The 13,752-nt window shown below is 43.8% G+C and overlaps 1 protein-coding gene across 1 annotated transcript in view; it reads right to left on the bottom strand.

Annotated features, from left to right (window-relative positions):
• Positions 1-10,321: 10,321 nt before the first annotated feature.
• The window catches only part of tox (thymocyte selection-associated high mobility group box), a 28,834-nt gene continuing 25,403 nt past the window's right edge, over positions 10,322-13,752 (bottom strand). The window contains exons 9-10 of the mRNA XM_058062584.1: positions 13,102-13,262; positions 10,322-11,317 (exon numbers count right to left, since the gene is read on the bottom strand). Of these exons, the coding sequence (XP_057918567.1) occupies positions 11,281-11,317; positions 13,102-13,262 (198 nt within the window). The 3' untranslated portion in view covers positions 10,322-11,280. The remainder of the gene's footprint in view (positions 11,318-13,101; positions 13,263-13,752) is intronic.

Here is a 13,752-nt window from a genome sequence, read left to right as displayed (position 1 = left end):
ACATATTGAAGTCCAAGTCCTATGTAGTATTGTGGTCACTAGGTGGCAGTAATGATACAAAACGTTAATGAACCATTACCTTAACATTCATTCATTCATTCATTCATTTTCAACGCTTATCCTCACAAGGGTCGTGGGGGTGCTGGAGCCTATCCCAGCTGTCTTCGGGCAAGAGGCGGGGTACACCCTGGACTGGTGGCCAGCCAATCACAGGGCACATATAGACAAACAACCATTCACACTCACATTCATACCTATGGAATGGAATGGATAATAAATATGCATTGCCATGTTGCATGCGTGTAAGGCAGGAAGAGAGTTCACTCTGTGCATTGCTTTCAGTGCCTTGGCAGAGAACAGCAGCATGAACGGAGTGAGCCCTTTTGTCAGTCTCTTTGTCTCGGTGGGTGAAGGACGGGGCCGCTAGCATACACACAGAGTGTAACCAGTAGATTGCAATATTCATTTTCTACCGCTAATCCTCACAAGGGTCACGGGGGGTGCTGGAGCCTATCCCATCTGTCTTCGGGCGAGAGGCAGGGTAACCATTCACCATTCCCACTCACATTCATACCAATGGACAATTTGGAGTCGCCAATTAACCTAGCATGTTTTTGGAATGTGGGAGGAAACCGGAGTACCCGGAGAAAACCCACACAAAACCCGCACGGGGAGAACATGCAAACTCCACACAGAGATGGCAGAGGGTGGAATCAAACCCGGGTCTTGATGTGTGGCATGTGTGCTAACCACTTGACTACCGTGCAGCCATTAGCTTAACACTGAACACTGAAGTCATCAAGTCAGCCATGGCATGTCCCACATCCTACACTGAAAAAGAGTTCTCCTCCCACTCTGTGTGGAAGTGGTATGTGGTTGCTTTTAAAATTTAGAAGAAATACATTTGAGGCTAGGTAGAGGGTGTTGTTTTGGTGCCGGTGAATAGGTGGAACAAGGTGGAACAGACCCAAATTCAATATACATCTTTTATTTTACAGACAAGTTAGTTAATTATATAAATCTCATAAAAAAAACAACACACTAAACACAGCTTGGCTCTAATTTGGGGGCGATACGCCACGCCAATCGAGGGAACTGATGCTTTAAGAACAGGCTGATTAACACAGCTGGCTGCTCATGATGCGTTTGTGGGACTGCCGACTGTAGGGCTTTTTGCCCTTCCAAATATCATTACACTGGAGTTGCTCAATTCTAGGAGTGTAAAGGTGGCTATAGGGGTGTTATGTCATGTCGAGATGGCTCTAATCATGTTAAGAAAATGTTCCATTAATATTATTAATATTATTAATATTATTAATACTATTAATATTATTAATATTATTAATATTATTAATATTATTAATATTGTTAATATTATTAATATTATTAATATTATTTAGGAAGTCATAAAATGGTTTTCTATACTCTCTAGAAAATATTTTATTTATTGACATTGAATCCTATATGGTGGAAATGTATTAAACATGTTTGGGTTTGGAACCAATTAAGTGTGATAAACGAGGGACAACTACTTTTTAAAACAACAAACGTGTGGGTGTGTGTGTGTGTGACCAGATGCTCCAGATACGACCAAGGCACTGCTTCTCACTGAAGGTTCGATCCCCGCTGTCCAGTCTGTCTCGTTGTCTGCCCTTAGCAACATTAGCATCATCGGTAACGTGCTGCTCGTCTTTTCATTTCTGGAAAATATTGCAAAAATTGTGGGAATTTCCAAAGTAGCAAACTTTCTATGAGAGCTAGACTAGGTAGGACAGCTCCAGTCTGAGTGGACTATGTTTACAACTTCATTAAAATGTTCTTTTCATAATCATGTCTTTATTCCCGTAATAATTTGACTTTATTTTCGTAATATTATAACCTTTTGCAGCGCTGATGGTGCTGTTTTATTTACCGTGCCGCAGGTTTGAGTCACAACCGCATTTCGGTGCTTGACGAGCAGTCCTTCAGAAACCTTCCCTTCCTGCACACCTTACTGCTGGACCACAACCTCCTCACCAGCCAGGCCTTGCAGGAGGAGGCGCTGAGGAGTCTTCCCCACCTGCAGGTGCTGGCGTTGGGCCACAACCGTATAAGCCAGGCACGTCCTCTTGTATTGGAAGAAAAGGCATGCCCACTTCCCCCTGCAGCAAGTTACCCAGCATGCCTTGTGGCTGCTACACTTTTGCATGAATATCGCTATATACCCGCACAACTGGCTGGTGTGTTCCACGTATGTACTTTTTGGTTGCACCGTGAGTGGGGTTTTGTCCAAAATATATTTTGAGAGTACTCAAGAAGGACATTGAATTCATGCACAGATCCAAGCCGACTGGTTTAAAGGTACCAGTGCTCTTCGCAGCCTGAAGCTGGAGGGAAACCGGATCACCAGTTTGGACGCTGGTTCGCTCCCTCTCCATGATTTTAAAGATCTAGAGAGTCTGGATTTATCCGATAACTTCATCCGAAATCTGGACAGAAAGAGGTGAGTGCACGTTCCTCCTTGTTTGAAACCAAGCTGGAAAACCAAGGTGATGAAAATGTAACAATAACAATAAAGTTGGGGGAAATTAGGCTGGGGAAAAGGTATTATAATATGGGACTAAAGTCAAAATATTATGATTATTATTATGAATATGGACACAGATTATTTCAGAAGAAAGTTGTCATATTTGGAAAGTTAAAAAACTGACGTAATTTTATGTGAATCTACTCAGTCTAAATATGAGGAAAACAAATTATATTTTATATTCTAATATTTATTTTATTTAATATTAAAAAAACATGAAATAAAATATTAAATGAAAAAACATTAAAAGTCAGAATATAAAATATTAAATGAAAAAACATTAAAAGTCAGAATATGATGAACAAAATACAGGTCATAATATTACAAAAAGAAAATGTAGCAAATTAAAGAGTAAAAGATACGAATAGTGTGCTAATAGTGTGCTATTTCACGGATAGCACAAAGTTGAAATACACAGTGTGTATCTTGTTAGCATATCCACACGAACTGGACACCCTGCTGTGTATACACATGAGACGTAAGATTCCAGGTTCTTGTGGTTTTGCAGCTTCCGTGGCTTGGTGCGCCTTCGCAACTTGGATTTGTCCAGGAATCAACTGAGCTTAGCCGCGTCTCAGTCGTTCTCCTACCTCAACTGGCTGACCAACCTCAACCTCGATCTCAATTTGTGGAATTGTTCCTGTCAGCTGCTGGACTTGGCTTCCTTCCTTTCAGCCTTCATACAACAGCCTGACAAGGTAGCACATATTTCACCAGACAACTCAACACTGAACGCCAAGCCAACCCCGTCCTCTCCTCTCCTGCCCCCCCCCCCCCCCCCAGACTCTGTACAATGGACAAAGGATGGTGTGTGTGAGTGCTGACAACCCGGCCGTAAGCACCGTGCTGGAGCTGACTGAAGCCAACTGCGTCCCAGCCAATCACAACATCACCGTGCAGATAGACACCACAGACAGCGTGACGCCCAAAATATACGCTCGGGATTTGGCCATCACTGCTGTCATCTGTTTTATTGGTAACACAACACATCACACCACAGTATACACACAACAACATCTTATATGCTGTCACACCAATAATAATCATCATATGCAGAAATATTTCAAGTCCTATCCACAAAATAGTCATGACAAATCAATCAAACCCTGACCTGCTAACCCTAACCTGTTAACCCTAACCCGCTAACCCTAACCTGCTAACCCTAACCTGCTAACCCTAACCTGTTAACCCTAACCCGCTAACCCTAACCTGCTAACCCTAACCTGCTAACACTAACCTCAAACCCTAACCACCTAACGTCCTAACCTCTAACACTAACCTCCTACCCTAACCCCCAAACACTAACCTCTAACCCTAACCTCCTAACCATAACCTGCTAACCATAGCCTCCTAACCATAACCTGCTAACCCTAACCTCCTAACATAACCTGCTAACCATAACCTGCTAACCATAACCTCCTAACCATAACCTGCTAACCATAACCTCCTAACATAACCTGTTAACCATAACCTCCTAACCACAACCTGCTAACCCTAACCTCCTAACATAACCTGCTAACCATAACCTCCTAACCATAACCTGCTAACCATAACCTGCTAACCCTAACCTCCCAACCATAACCTGCTAAACCTAACCTCAAACCCTTACCACCTAACCCCCTAACCCTAATCTCTAAGACTAACCTCCTACCTTAACCCCCAAACACTAATCTCCTATCCTAACCTCTAACCCTGACCCCCGACCCTAACCCCCAAACACTTACCTTCAATCCCTAACCTCCTAACCCCAACTTTGTGACCGCAACCTCCTGACCCTAACCTCCCACCCTAACCCCGAACCCTAACCTCCTACCCTAACTCCGAACCCTACCCTCCTAACACTTCTAACCCCAACCTCCTAACCTCCTTACACTAACCCCCGAACCCTAACCTCCTAACCCTAACCCCCGAACCCCAACCTCCTACCCTAATCTCCTAACCCTAACCTCCTAACCCTAACCTCCTACCCCAATCTCCTACCCTAACCTCCTACCCTAATCTCCTACCCCAACCTTATTTCAACCCCATGCTATGAAAAAGATATTCTGTATAAAAGTTGATCATGATGTTTTAAAACAGGCGGCGTTGCCTTGACGCTGTTCGTAGTCATCATCTCCTATCAAGTTGCTCGTCAAAAGAAAATGGCAGGAAGTCCGAACCTGAGAGAGACAGACAAAGGAAGCAGTACGGTGGCAAACTACCTCATCGGCCACCATGATGTTGCTGAAAAGCAGAGCCAGCTCTTTTTGCAAGATCACCATCTACGGGATGGACAGACTTTATCGTGGGATACGAGGTCGGGCAAGCCCGGCAGCCAGTCTTGGGTTCCAGACCATGAAAACTTTGGTTTCATGTGTGCAGATTGCAAGGCTAATGGATGGGACGACAGGGGGAGGGGCCTAACACAGGAAGAGGAGGAGGCGGAGAGAAAGAGACTGAGGATGATGATCGTGGACGAAGACCGGAGGAGGAAACTGCAGAACCAGAAAGGGATTCCTCCTAAGTTCCTTTCTGGTGGTAGCTCCATATCTTCATCTGGCCAATGGAAAGACGGCTTGAGTCCTACAGCAGAGACGCCCGTTGCTTATCCTGCTTATCCCAAGGAAGGTAGCAGTAGACCACCTGAGGTGCTTCATTGCGAGAGCTGCAAGAGGACATACGGTCAGTCGACCATCAGACAAAGTAGGATCCATTCCTCTGATCAGTTTGATGGCGTCCCTTCTCAAGGCAACCCATTTCACTCCATGAAGAACATGAACTCTACGAGGCAAACAAGAAATGTCACCTTTGATCTGGAGAGTTCCAGAAGATGGAAGAAGGAAAGATACGCTCGGGGGAAGGCGATGAAGCAAAACCAGGATAGGGGAGCGGAGAAGAAGCACAAAGGAAAGTCGGACCGGATGCTGAAGGCTAACTTGAAACCCCTCCCCAAAAACAAAGTCCACCCAAAAAGGAACAGCGAGCCCCAGAAGGGGAAAGATGGAAGAAAGGAAGACAAACAAAGCTCAAGTGAGCGAATGAAGGATAGAATTAGAAAGAAAGGAAATAAACCCTCAGAGACCGAGGGACCGGTTGAGGACGAGAAGCAAGGAGATGATCTGAAAGCCAAGGTGGCATCCAAAGGTTTGCAGGATGCTACCGAAGGTGACAAAGGAGACATCCGCCGAGGGACGTCCCAAGTCAAAACAATCGGCACCACAGACCCACCTCACCCCACCAGAACCGAAGTCGCCTCCGTTACTGAGCAGGCCCCGATCGTTCCTTATCAAGGAGTTGGTTCGGTTCTTGGGGTTCCTCGGCTTTCTCAGCAACCACTCCCCCTTTCCCCCAGCACCAGGATCCATGCAAGCAATCTTCCCCTTCGAGGGTCAGCAGCTTCACCGCTAACAGACAGTAATCTCTCCACCCAGGGAGGGGCGCTTTTACTCGACACAACCACCCCAGTGGGGACTTCCCTGGTCCCCACTGGTTCTACCAGCAGTACCGATCCAAACATAGTTAACAGAGCCATCCTGGCCTTGGGTGGATCTACAGACATCTCACCTGGGGGTTCTCTTCCCGTCAACACCGCACATGCTAACCTTTTGCAGGCGACTGTGGTACAGACGACTTCCCATGGTTCCCAGCCCGGAGGACTTGGACCCAAAGTAGGCGCTAGTTTGTCACACAACCAGTCCCTGGATCTTCTTAGCGCCTCTTTTGATACAAGATGGAAGTCAGAGCCACCCCCAGTTCAAGGTCCCCCGACAGCGGAGAGTCCATCTCATCTGGCCTCTGGATCTGAACCCCAGAGCTTGGTTCTTCCAATTCAGGATCCTGAAAGTGCAGCTACTTCAAAAGGGCTGACGCCTCAGAGCTTGGATGGGGGTGTTCCTGGCGGTGAGGCAGTCAGCACGTCTGCTGGGGGGAGGCTTGGAATTGAAGGTCAAGCGTTGCAGACTGAGGACATCCCCTCTCAAGGTGCGGCAACACAGAGCACATCATCTTCAGGCAGCGCCGTCGCCGCCTCGCCTCTGCTGCAGCAGGAGTTCCTCTTGGAGGAAGGTGGCTCTCCTCCAAGGAGGAAACTGAGGCTGGTGCTTCCTGAGAAGACATCCAGCCGAGAACCTACTGCACTGGAGAAGAAGATACGTTAGTAGGCTAAGACATTTTCTCCATGTCCTATCCAGTCAGACGAGATAGGACAGCTAGTCTGAACCATCTAGATGAACTAGCCCCGATCGTTCCTTATCAAGGAGTTGGTTCGGTTCTTGGGGTTTCTTCGGCTTCTCAGCAACCACTCCCCCAGCAACATTGCTGTCCTATCCAGTCAGACGAGATAGGACAGCTAGTCTGAACCATCTAGATCAGGGGTGTCAAACTCATTTCGCATCGTGGGCCACATACGGCCTAGGGAGATGTCAAGTGGGCCAGACCATTAAAATTATACCATACTCTGCTATAAATAACCAAAATATCATGTCTTTCCTTTGTTTTGGTGTAAAGAAGCACAAGAACATTAGGAAAATATTGAAATTTAATGAACTATCCTTTTACAAAACATTTCATGAAACACCTCATATTTCCTTAGACAAATGTGCAATTTACTTTTATCATTCACAAATATGCATTGCAACCGATCCCACTGATTGTACAAAGGCACAAAACTTTAATTGGTACTGAAAAATATAGTAATGCACTTTAAGATTAAATGAGACTTTTAATGAAAGGGATTTTTAAACCACTTACACATACGCATATAAAATCTAAATGTAATCCCTGCGTACACCTTACAAACTAAGGAGAGTGATTTTAAATGTGTAATGAAGAAAGTGTTCGCCTGTCCTGTAAATCTGTAAACTTCATACATGAAACATACATACACATACAATATATACTGAAAATTTATGGAGTTGTATGAACAGTAGAATTCCATCACACAACTTTTGTTTTGAAGCTGCTGACTAACATTAAAGTGCACATTTTTAAATCACCACAGTAAGGATTCATCTTCACAGAGCTGTATTCTTTCAATGCAAACAGTATCTAAGGCAGCATTTTAAAGGTGTTAGTCTAGTCTGGACTTGTATTTGTTCCTGAAACTTGGCATCTTTTGGCCTGTACAAGTGCATCAACACCAGGTGTCATGTCCTGACTAGCTGTCACTTTCAGAATGTCATTTAAGTGCTTGTTTGTGAGCCTTGAACGCATTTTTGTTTTATTGATATTCATCACTGAGAAAATTTGTTCACAAAAGTAGGTTGTCCCAAACATGCACAAAATTTTAGCAGCCAGGGCTGTTAATTTGGGGTACCCTGGTAGTTTTTCGCTGTGATGAGTCTCGTAGTGGCGTCGAATATTATATTCCTTCAATACCGAAACTTGTTGCAAACACACCAAGCACAGAGGTTTTCCGTGCATCTCTGTAAATAAATAGGACGTGGTCCATTTTTCTTTGAAAATTCTACACTCCTTATCTACTTTTCTCCGTTTGGATAACGACATTTTGGCTAATGAGGGTGTAGCGGAGAGGTAGAGACCAAGGTATTAACAACGTCGTAACAAGCAGCAGATGGCGCATTGATACCGTCTGCTGTTTTCAGTCTGTCTCAGTGATGCGGCTTGTCTTCTACTCTGATGGAAAGAGTGCGCCCCTTAGCGGATAATCCATGAATTGCAGCGAATTAAAAATATTAATTCCATGTCTTTTATGCATTTTTTCCACTTTCAAATTATCCTGCGGGCCTGATCAAACCTCCTTGGGGGCCGGTTCCGGCCCGCGGGCCGTATGTTTGACACCCCTGATCTAGATGAACTAGCTGTCCTATCCAGTCAGACGAGATAGGACAGCTAGTCTGAACCATCTAGATGAACTAGCTGTCCTATCCACTTTATGTCCCACCAAGTCTTTGAGCATGAACTATACTAGAGCTGTCCTATCCAGTCTCCTCGAAGAAATGAGGCAAACCAAAAGGGACAGGGAGCGGGTGCAGTGCTTCCCGATCGCCACCAGGAGGAGGTATGGGCATGTCTTGCGGAAAGAAGCAGAGCCTTGATGGCAGAGCCCGGAATGAAAGGAGCTGACACGCCAGATGGGTGGTTTCACATTACAAACCTGGATTCTCATCAGTCCATCTGTCTTGCTACACTGGGAATAAAAATAGCGGGAAAAAGTGGTTATGGCTTTTAGTCACAGACAAAGAAATATTGACACAAGTGTGACTGATATGTTAGTACTCAATATGTTTGAGTACAACGTTTGTGTGCATTTATTGTATGCAACGACATGTAACAACCAAGCATCATAAACATGTCACCCAGCTGTTTCCAAGCATACTTGATACTTTTACGTGTGTGTGAAATCTGAGTCGGTAAAAGTAGCAGAATTGTTTTGGAATCGACTGAGGTTACGGTCAGTAACCATCACTAATTGATATGCACATGAATAAATATATGCACAGAATAAATACAAATGTCTTATTTTCACAAGCAGGCATTTCTTGTGCCTGCCTTTCAAACTAAAAGTAAAATACACACCTGGAAACACTGAACACCAACACCATTTGTCCAGGACCCGTGAGCCAGTGAAACTGGTCTTTGTGGGGTACCTGTGAGTCAGTAAAAGTGGAGTCTTTGTCCAGTCCCCATGAGTCTTCATTGAATACTCATGGGTCGGTGAAATTCAAGGTTGTCTAGTACCCGTGAGTCAGTGAAAGTGGAGTCTTTGTCGAGTACCCGTGAGTCAGTGAAAATTGAGTCTTCGGCGAGTATCCGGGAGTCAGTGAAACAGGAGCCTTTGTCCAGTACCAGTGAGTCAGTAAAAAGTGAGTCTTCATTGAGTACTTGTGGGTTGGTGAAATTCAAGGTTGGTGAGTACCCGTCAGTCAGTTAAGGTGGAGTCTTTGTCGAGTACCCATGAGTCAGTGAAACTAAAGTCTTTGCACAGTAGCCGTGAGTCTTCATTGAGTACTCGTGGGTCAGTGAAATCCAAGGTTGTCGAGTACCCGTCAGTCAGTTAAGGTGGAGTCTTTGTCGAGTACCCATGAGTCAGTGAAACTAAAGTCCTTGCACAGTAGCCGTGAGACTTCATTGAGTACCCGTGAGTCAGTGAAAGTGGAGTCTTCGTCGAGTACCCGGGAGTCAGTGATACAACATTGAACATGGAATCTTCGTCTTTGTCAGTGAAACAAGAGCCTTTGTCCAGTACCAGTGAGTCAGCAAATTTCGTTGAAATTCAAGGTTGTCGAGTACCCGTGAGCCAGTGAAGATGGAGTCTTTGTCGAGTACCCGTGAGTCAGTGAAACTGAAGTCTTTGTCGAGTTCCTCTGAGTCAGTGAAAGTGGAGTCTTTGTGGAGTACCCGTGAGTCAGTGAAAGTGGAGTCTTTGTGGAGTACCTGGTAGTCAGTGAAAGTGAGGACTTTGTCGAGTATCCGTGAGTCAGTGAAAGTTGAGTCTTTGTCGAGTACCCGGGAGTCAGTGAAACAAGAGCCTTTGTCCAGTACCCGTGAGTCAGTAAAACGTGAGTCTTCATTGAGTACCTGTGAGTCGGTGAAATTCAAGATTGTACAGTACCCGTGAGTCATCGAAAGTGGAATCTTCGTCGAGTACCCGGGAGTGAGTGAAACAAGAGCCTTTGTCCAGTACCAGTGAGTCAGTAAAATGTAAGTCTTCATTGAGTACCCGTGAGTCAGTGAAAGTGGAGTCCTGGTGTGGAAGGAGTAACAAATTAAGAGTTATTGTGCACGTCCAAAACAAATAAAAAGTGTGTGATGTGTAGGAAAGAGAAAAGATTTGGAGTAATGACTGCACATGAATGCAGCACTGACTTTATTGTCAAACACATTTTTAGAATCTAAAAATAAGAAAATCTTCATGGTTGTTGCCCAGAGTCCTTTCATCTGCCAAAAAAGACAAGAAATAGAAAAAAGGTAGCGAGTCTTATGGTCATAAAAAGAGTGAAAGAAAGGTGGATGGAAAACATTGTCCATTGATAAATAGAAGAGAGGAGCATGCAAATGAATACTGTACACATGAAGGATGTCATGAAGCGTCTTATTGATTGGGCAGAGAAGGAATTGACTTCATGGCTTCCAGGACTAAAAGATGAACAACGTGGGGACAATGGTCGCTTTCTGGTTGCGGCGAGATGGCGCCCAGTGAAAGGAAACTCATCCATGGTTATTACAGTATTTGACATTTGGATTTGATTCTTCACAGCCTGATGACATAAAAGGAGAAAGAAAAGCAGGTAGATGGTTTTCTATTTGGGGGCTGGCGCCATTGGAAGAGAAAAGAAAAAAAGTACTAAGGGTCACACAAATATGAATATAAAAACAAATATTATACCGCTAAAACTTTGTTGTCTTCATATTCAAACTGTTTTATTGAGTCGACAGCCGTGATTGGACTTTACTACGGTTTTCTTTTCAGCGAGACTCCTGAAATACTGGTGGTATGGAATGGGCTCCTTGTATTGCAGTACAGTATATACAGTACATGAACCTTCATTCATCCTTCCACTCAAACAGGGGATGCACTTCCACTCATCTACATGCAGGAAGCCAGGACGTCCGCTTCCTGGTTTGACCCGTCCTCTTAGGGATGGGACACATTCTCTCTTTTCTTGGGGTTTTCTCGTCCAGGAGGTCTGCTGCAAGTCCACGTGGTAGTGCCATGATCAGGTCCCGCAGTGCGGCAGGAGAAGGATGATGTTTGGCCTCACTTTGCGCGGAGTTTAACTCAGGTACAAAGATTTGTCTCGCTGAGGACCTCTGGAGGAGGACAGGATCAACACCGGGTTAGCCAAGCGCCTGCCTTGAAGAAAACTACTAACACGCTGGCATGGTTACACCGCGGGCCGCCAGCGAAGGACGAAGAACCGCCAGTCACTGATACAGCCGTGGAATACGGACATTTTTCACACATGGCTCGCTCCCCCCACCTCCAATATATTAGAATATTTTGGTAATTAGGCCATAGAAAACTGTTAAAGGCTTTGTAAATACATTAGAGTCCTCAAAACATGAACTAACACCCCTATAGTCACCTTTAAACCCTTATTAGCCAATATAGTAGATTTAATAACAGGAAATAAGACATAGAAAACCCGTTTGCCACCTTCTGAATGCACTTTTTAACACGATTAGAGCCCTTTAGACATGAAATAACACCCCTATGTTTAGCTTTACCCGGTATTACCCAATCTGGTAGACATAATAAGAAAAAATAAGACCTAGAAAACCTGTTTGCCACCTTCTAAATCCACAAATTCACTTTTAAAAAATGATTAGAGCCCTTTAGACATGAAATAACACCCCTATAGTCAGCTTTACCCTGCTATTATGGTACCCTGCAATATGGTAGACATAATAAGAGAAAATAAGACATAAAAAACCTTCTAAATCCACAAATTCACTTTTTAAAAAATGATTAGAGCCCTTTAGACATAAAATAACACCCCTATAGTAACCTTTACCCTTCTATTACCCAATATAGTAGACATACTGAGGGCCATTTTGTAAACCAAGGCATGTAGATCCATGGTTTTTATACTAACAGAAAAGACAGCTGTGTTATGAATTATGAATGTGGAGGTTTTACATTACATTTTTTCTTTGCTGTTTCTTTGACATTTTTCTTTGTATTCTGACTTTGTCTTCGAACATTTGCACTTTGTCAGAGTAATGTTAAAACTTGTAACAAAAATTGCAAATTTATTCTTTGTTTCCAGTCTTCCTTGAATATTTCAAATGTATGCTGTTTTTTGTCTTAATATTACGACTTTATGATGTTAATATTTTTTCTTTCAAATTATTGCTTTACCCCCCAAATATTTCAAAGTTTTTCTAAAATCGTCTTAATACATTTTCTTGTTGTGGTAGTAATTCTGACTTTATTCCTGTAATATTTGGACGTATTTACATAAAGTCCAGACTTTTTCCCAAAAATAATATTTAACCCAATAATAATGTTTGTTTTTTCGTGATATTATGGCTTTCAAAAAAAGCTGCTAGAATGACATCATCATAGTAGCAGTTTATTATTCTTCCACTTTATGTTTCATTTCCACTCTTTTTCATTAGACGACATTTATGGAAATAATTGGACTTATTACAGCTGTTTTTTAAATTTATGCTACTGTTATTACTGTTATAAAAAATATTTTTTTCATTTTTATATTTATATATTTTTTATTATTTTCCCACGGCTTCCCACTGATTTTTAAATTGTAATGATTTCATTCCCATAATAATTGAACTTTATTCTCATAATTCTTAGAACTTTTTAGACGACTTACTAATATTTAATATTTCACTCAAATATACTTTATGTTTATATAATATACTAACGTACATTGTTAAAAATTATTCTTGTCATGATTCTTGTCAAATTACTGCAGATTTTTTCAATTTTTGAGTTTTTCTTTCAAGTTTTCGGATGAAATGATATTTTCGGAATGCGGCGCGAGCCAGTAAAAAACAGCCACGGGTCCGAAATGACCCCCGGGCCGCAATTTGGAGCCCTCGGGTGTGTGAAGCACGCAGGGTGCACGTACCCGTCGCCATGGTAATCAGCGTTCCAGTCGAGGTGCGGGCGGTGGGCGGGGGGCATGTGCCGACCCAGCTGGTGGTGGTAGTCGAGCGATGAGGACATGGCCGGCCCCCGGTTCATCAACCCCCCTCCCATTGGCTGATAGTCGGACTGGAGGGCGTAGGCCTGCCATGGTATCAAAGATCAGAAAGAGGAAGTGAACCAGCAACCACAGATGTGTGATAGCAGACATGGAGTTGATCAATTCCAGTTTGGAGTGGCTGGAGGATGGGGGGCGCGGTGGTGGTGGTGGGGTGTTTCTACTGGCAACGTACTTGAAGAGTAAAACCAGCATGTGTGTGTGTGTGATGGAGGAAAGAGTGTGAAAGGGAAGTTAATGGGAGCGTTGCGTGTGAAAGGGAAGGACAGCAGGTGGTTGGTTCTCCCCCTCTCCTCCTCTACCTCACCTATTCATCCTTTGTGGAGGAAATTCTTCTCTTTCACAAAGACCCCATCTGCCTCTTTTGTCTCTGGCCCGCCCCTCCCCCAGGGCGCCCCCCCCCCACTCTGCACTCACAGGAAAGGAAAAACTTTCCCGCTCTGGAAGACTTCCTTCCTTCCTTCCTTCCTTCACTCACAGGAAAGGAAAAACTTTCCCACTCTGGAAAATTTCCTT

Source organism: Doryrhamphus excisus, chromosome 22, assembly GCF_030265055.1.
Source record: "Doryrhamphus excisus isolate RoL2022-K1 chromosome 22, RoL_Dexc_1.0, whole genome shotgun sequence".
NCBI classification, from domain to species: domain Eukaryota; kingdom Metazoa; phylum Chordata; class Actinopteri; order Syngnathiformes; family Syngnathidae; genus Doryrhamphus; species Doryrhamphus excisus.
Note: the sequence above shows the minus strand (reverse complement) of the source record. Positions and strands in the feature narration are given on the sequence as shown.